Here is a 7,000-nt window from a genome sequence, read left to right on the forward strand (position 1 = left end):
TTTTTTTTTTTTTTAAAAGAACAAAAACCCACCAAACATCAATTGGATGTGAAATTTAAACCCCTCACCTGGGGTGCTTTATTGGGTAACGTGGCTATGAAAATTGTTACAAGATACACATGTCTGGGTTTGTTGAAACATGTGTTGAGCAAGGCTAGGCATGTCTGAGAATTTACAGTTAATATTTTTTTACAAAATTAATCACCATCCGGTCGTTTCTAAGTCATTAGAATAAAATTTTAAAATCTGGTTAAAAGATAAACCCTTGCTACAGTGATGTAAGAAAAACATGCAGTGATAGCCGCAGCGACGGAGCGGAGGGTCTTGTAATTGTCTAGTGTGAAATGCAATGTCGGTGGCATTTTTGTTTAAAAATTTCATAATGCTTCTAGGAAACAAGACACTTCAGGGGGATGCCTGTATGAGTCAAAAAACTCTCCATGGTTCCGATCCGCCAGATACAAGGCAAGCCAGTGTTCACCTGGTTGGTTGTGTGGATGCGTGTTGACCACCAAACCTAGGGCTCTCTGAGACAGCTTGCTGCCAGGGAGATAATAACAAGGGAACACATCTAAGAAATTATTTTTCATGTAAGGGTCTGTTGATAAGACACGTGAGAGCTGTACGGTGTCCATGTTCACATGTAGTCAAACAGAATGTTTCTCCTCTGATTTATCTCTATGACATTGTCAAAAATCCCATACACAATGATATTGATATGTCACCATCAAAGCCTTCCCAAAATGTATTTTTGCTCTCAGGTTCCCCGCTTTAATCAGGGAATACTGATTGGCGCATTCCTGGTTGGGAGACAGGTCAAAGGCAAACAAGGTGTAACCTTGTGCCAAATCCTCACAGTCAATTAACAGAGAATGATCTTTCGTGTATTTACCAGCCATCTGTACCAGATTCATGTATCTCATGCAGCATCCGGCCTTGAAGTCTGGTTGCAGAGTCTTGGTTGGTGTCTGTTCACCATCCACATACAAGGCCACAAAATTAATATCGTAATGTTTAAAATGAAAGTGATTTTTAGCATAACTTCCTCTAAAGGTATCAATATCCACAAACCCTAGGACAAGCATTTGGGTAGCTGTCCCAAGAACAGGTTCTCCTGGATATTGACCCTGCTGCCCATGGGAATGCTAAACACTTTCATTCCTACATGGTCCACGGGGTATTTAGCATTAGCGCTAATCAGGGCTGACGCATGTCCCAGATGGACGTCCAGGGCCACCCTTACTTTCTTCACAAAAAATGGATGCTGATACAATGCACAGTTTAAAGCCTTTTGCTGCATCACCCATTAAACAGAAGGTGTCTTTACTGCGTGTCAGTTTAATTTTCACATCCACTCCGTTCAACAAAAGTTTTTCTTGAAAAAACAGGTCGCTGTGTAGATGACCCAACAGTTCTATCATCCTGTTCTGGCCTGTCTGCTTTGCATGCCTCACAAACCCTAGATTCCTGCCATCCAACTCCATTTCTTCGTGTTGTCCAGAAGTGTCTTTCTAAAACAGGCCAGCAGAAAATTGTATGGCCAGAGTGTCGTCTCTGTAATTGAGCACAGATTCTATAAAGGCCCTGTAAGGGTAACAGTTGTTGCTTTGGCTTACTAGGTGGTCTCCCAACGTCACATCCAACTGACTGAAAATAGAGGCCACAGGGTAATTCACCAGGCCTACCTTGGCATCCCGGTCTCCTTTTACAATCATAGAATATCAGGGTTGGAAAGGAAGTCAGGAAGTCATCTAGTCCAACCCTCTGCTCAAAGCAGGCCCAATCCCCAGACTGATTTTTGCCACAGCTCTCTAAATGGCTTCCTCAAGGATTGAGCTCATAACTGTGGGTTTAGCAGGCCAATGCTCAAACCACTGAGCTATCCCTCCCCCTATAGCATAGGTACAGCAGCGTGTTGTTTAAATCCATATAATCTATGCCATTCCCTGCTATATAAAAAAGTAAATGGGGGTAGACTCCGTAACAGCCGATTGAGGCGGCACTTCGATGTAGATGCTTTTCTCGATGCTGGTCTGCATAGGGGCTAATTGGAACAAATCTAGTTCAGATTTGGTGCACTCTTCAGACCCGCAGTGAACAAAAGCCATGTTGATTAAAATATATCTCTTTTATAAGGTGAGAGTGTATCCTTTTTTGCCCAGGCTTCCTCTTGGACTTCTGCTTATGGCTGGGACCTGTGCATCATGGGTATGATGCATTTCTCTTTCTCTTCCTCCTTTTAATGTACATCAGCCCCAACCCTTCCTGCTCAGCTGGATTCCCTGCCTTCTCCAGAACAACACAGGAGACGCGGCCTACACATCTTTAGCTATCTTTTCAGCGGTGGTATTTACGTGGGGTTTAATAATCTCTAGCCCCCTCCTCAAAAGCGGTAGGGCTTTTTGAAAGAGGCTACAGAATATTCTGCCCATGCCAGCCCCTTACATCACGGTGGCCCCATGATATGGGGAAGGGTGTATCCAGCCTGGGCTTTATAATAGTTCCTGTAGATCGTGGGGTCTCATTAATTTTTTAGAATTCCATAATATCGTTTTGCTTTTTAGAAACCTCACTCTCTCCGGGGATGCATGTGCAACTTAATCATCGCCTTGCTGAAGTGAAATGAGACATGTACTGATCTGTCTTTATTTCAGTGATGATGGTGTCAATGTGGTGCTTACTAACAGGGAAGTAATGAAGTTTATCATAGGTGATGGTGACAAACTCGTTGTTCCTTCCTCGAACGGAGACGCAGCATAACAGGGGAACAGAAAAGTCCCCCACAAACTGGTGTTCTATGATATCCGTGTAGAGATACAAGGAGTTGAGACACCCTGTGATGTCTGCCAAGAAGGGGAATTTTGGGACGCTGTGCTTGGGCCCAATCCCAGAATGTTAGCTAGCTCCCCACCAGTAGAAAACATATAAGTATAATCGGTGGATTTAAGTCTCACTTTTCTACCCACAGGGTCATAATTCATGACCACCTCAGGCGGTTTGGGATGATGAGCCACGGTGCTGTTCATATGATCCAATAATTCAGGTATGGTCGAGTCATAACCTCGTCGTAGGATGAAACTCCACGCCATATCTCCAAAGGTGATTTCAAAAGGGGTGTGTAAGGGTATGGACTCACCCCTGCGGCACTTCCTGCTGGTTGTCCAGCACCCAGAGCAAGGGGCACCGGGGTCCTGGGAGGGACACGGGAGCCTGAGGAAGAGGACAGGCAGATCACCGGCCTGCAGAGGGCGCTCCAGAGGTCTCTAGCCCCTGGTTAAGGCTTCATTCACTATGATTATCTCATCGGTAAACATCTGTTCATAACCTTTTTCTAAAGCTCCTTTGGTTTTAGATAGTCTCACGTGGTCACCTTTTCTAAAACGGGCAACAACCGGTTTTATATTTTAACCATATCCGTAAACCATTTTCCATACCTTCAGAGAATTTGAAGGGTTAACATTGAAGAGTCTGGTATGTATAGTTCTGTGAAAACTCTGATTGTAACTCTTTATAAAGTCAGGTAACACGTCGATGTAACTAAAGGTATTATGGGCTGTAAAATATCTCCACATCCTAGTTTTTAAAGTTCTGTTAAATTGATCCACAATCCCTGCTTTGACTTCATTATTAGTAACAAAATGGTGAATGCCATGCTGCTTTAACAATCTGCTTAAAGGTTTGTTTAAAAATTCTTTCCCCCGATCAGTTTGTAATTTTTGAGGCACATGACCCTCACTGAAATTAGCTTTAAAGGCCTTGGATACCTCACCACTTGTCTTGTCTTTTAGGCCTAAGGCCCAGGAATATTTAGAGAGAATGTCTATTACTGTTAAGAGGTACTTAAAACCGCTATTGTGTTTGGAGAATCAGTGCATATCCACCAAATCTGTCTGTCATTGTGCATCCACATCTGAAACAATGGTCTTGCTTCTTTTAAAATGTATTCGAGCTGGTTTGTGTAAAGTGTAAGCATCCTGGTCTGAAAGACAAGCTATTACCTGTCTTTTATTTAAAGTTTTACTATGCTTTTTGGTCACTTGAAAAAGAGGTTTCACCTGCCGAAGCTCCCAACTTCCCCGGGGGTGTAATATATTTTCTTTAACAGAGCCGTCTGCATAGACATGACTGTTACTGGTACTGTCTTTCCATAACATGAGTATGGAGCGGCCACATTCCTATTGACAAATTTAAACAAGTTTTATTAATCGCCTGGTTTAATACGACCTTTTACAGCCGCCTGTGAAAATGGACATCATGACCCCTACCATTAGGGAGTCTGAGCTGGTTCATTCTTCCATTTTGTCCTTTTCCAGATTTTACTCTTGAGATCTGTGTCTCAGACATGAACAAAAACAGCTGATGCATGATATATTTACTCCCAAAAGGCTACCAATGTGTTAGTTCTCAAAGGCCTCTAGAAAGGCACCGTTGAGCTGTGCAGAGATTTTCAGAAAAGAAACAGTGTAAGCACCCTACTGCTTGTTTTTAGATTTATGCAATCCTGGGTCAGTTCCTAAACCCATTACACCCCATCCTCGACCGTCACTTCTTAATCATTCATTTACCTAAGTGACATCTTTTCCATTCACCTTGTCCGCCAGTGACTCCCCCGAGCCATGATCGCCTTCCTCCTCCAGGGGGTTGGACGATGAGAGGCCCCTAGTCTGTAGCAGTGCATGGGATTCTTCCGTCCTAAGTATAGGACTCTGCACTTGTACTTGTTTAACATCATCAGATTTCCTTTGGCCCAATCCTATAATTTGTCTAGGTCCCTCTATATCCTATCCCTACCCTCCAGCATATCTACCACTCCTCCCAGTTTAGTGTCCTCTGCAAACTTGCTGATGGTGCAATCCACTCCATCCTCCAGATCGTTAATGAAGATATTGAACAAAACCAGCCCCAAGACAGACCCTTAGGGCACTCTGCTTGATACTGGCTGCCAACTAGACATGGAGCCATTGATCACTACTCATTGAGCCCAACAATCTAGCCAGTTTTCTATCCACCTTATAGTCCGTCCAGCCCATACTTCTTTAAGTTGCTTGCAAGAATACTGTGGAAGACTGTATCAAAAGCTTTGTTAAAGTTAAGGTATATCACTTCCATGGCTTTTCCCATATCCACAGAGCCAGTTATCTCATCATAAAAGGCTATTAGGTTAGTCAGGTATGATTTGCCCTTGGTGAATCCATGCTGACTGTTTCTGATCACTTTCCTCTCCTCTACGTGCTTCAAAATTGATTCCTTGAGGACCTGCTCTTTGATTTTTCCAGGGACTGAGGTGAGGCTGACTGGCCTATAGTTCCCTGGATCCTCCTTCTTCTCTTGTTTAAAGATGGGCACTATATTAGTCTTTTTCCAGTCATCTGGGACCTATCCATCTATCTACAAGCAAAAACCTTTCATTGAGACAATATGAGTGATGTTAGGATAAGCAATGGTCCTATCCATCCGTCTTTCTATCTAATCTCCATACTGTGCTTGGATGTGACTAGATTTACACTAAATGCTGTATGGAATGCCAGGTCATTGCATGCAACAGCTCTTTTCCTCTTACACCAATGTTATACTGAAATGATTCCAGACAAATAACTTATACCAGTGTATATGTCACTACCAAATTTATCCCAGTGTCTTTGGGTCACAATGGCAAACTCATCAGAGTTAATCCGCTGATGTCAATGCACTTGTCCACCTGAGGTGGGAATTGAACCCTTACAAGTCTTACATACACTTTCTACAAGGACCCTTCTGTCATATTTGGATCCATCTGTGTATTGATCATTGGACAGCTCTGATGGCTTCAAAGTGAGAGACAAAATCCCAGTGACTAAGATGAGATCAGAATTTGGCCAATTTTCCAGTTCACTTCTCTCTAGGAAACACTGTAAAACCTGCTTCTTCTGAAAAGTCTTTCCACCATAGCAAGAACAACACAGCATTGATTTATGTATTTAGATAGTAAAAGGATGCATTCTGAAGGCTTTAGAAACCCTTAAATACAATTATTAAGGCCTTAGCACAGTCATCTCAACAGGTGCTCATCTATCCAGATTCCCACGGAATCTCTTCTAAACAAATCTCTTCTCATTGTAGGGGTTCCCTCAGCTCCTTCAGAAAACTCCATCAAAGAGATGACACATCAGCACCACCAAGAGACAGCTAAACATTGACTACTGCATCTAACCAAACAGTCCCATCCTAATCAAATATAACTAACCCTCCAAAAGACAAAATATCTGGAACAAAGAAATAAATCAACCAATTAACTGGTAAAACAAAACAAATACACAAGTCAACAAATATAAAACCTCAAACTGTCCTTCCCCAGGCAAATCTCTCCCCCCCCCCCACTCCAAAGGAGAAGAACCAAAGGTTCCATGCAGTCTGTTAGAGACTTTGCTATGGCTATTGATTTTGTGTGGAAGCTGCTTAGGTAGCATGATGATAGGTGGCAATATAAAACCCTAAAATAGATAGATAGATGAAAATTATTGTGCCAATTTTTATGTTCATGACTCTCTCTAGTTGGTCAGATCATGCAGTTTCAACAGAGCTGAAGTTGTTTATGGGAATGTGTCAATTTCCTCAAAACATTCAATGGAAACAAGGTGTAGGAGAAGGTGAAAGCCCTTATACCAGGCACCATATTTCAGGCTAAGGCCTAAACAAAAGTCTAGCCCTGCTGATATAAAGCCAAGAGCTGATGCAACACGCAGCGAGAACACAGACACAGCCAATGGCTGACAACACCAGAGAGAGGCAGGCTAGCTGGCTGGCCAGTGTGTCTCCCCTGGGGATCCTGTCACTCCAACTGCCAGCCAACCTGCTGTCAGGCAGGCTCCTGGGCTCCACAATGGCCTGTCTGCCTGGCTGCCAGTCTCACGAATCCTCAGCAATCCACCTCACAAGGGCACTTGGTAGGTGGGGCTTCCAGGCCCCGCAGCTTGCCAGGTGCCACAGCTCCACCAGGCAACTGCCTCCCCAGGCTAAAGGG

The 7,000-nt window shown here is 43.4% G+C and overlaps 1 protein-coding gene across 1 annotated transcript in view; it reads right to left on the reverse strand.

Annotated features, from left to right (window-relative positions):
• The window catches only part of LOC117885522 (myosin-7-like), a 41,166-nt gene extending 38,077 nt beyond the window's left edge, over window positions 1-3,089 (reverse strand). Inside the window, exons 1-2 of the mRNA XM_034786794.1 lie at window positions 2,963-3,089; window positions 2,636-2,843 (exon numbers count right to left, since the gene is read on the reverse strand). Coding sequence (XP_034642685.1) covers window positions 2,636-2,843; window positions 2,963-3,089 — 335 coding nt within the window. The remainder of the gene's footprint in view (window positions 1-2,635; window positions 2,844-2,962) is intronic.
• Between the last annotated feature and the right edge of the window lie 3,911 nt (window positions 3,090-7,000).

This window comes from Trachemys scripta, chromosome 12 (genome assembly GCF_013100865.1).
Source record: "Trachemys scripta elegans isolate TJP31775 chromosome 12, CAS_Tse_1.0, whole genome shotgun sequence".
NCBI classification, from domain to species: domain Eukaryota; kingdom Metazoa; phylum Chordata; order Testudines; family Emydidae; genus Trachemys; species Trachemys scripta.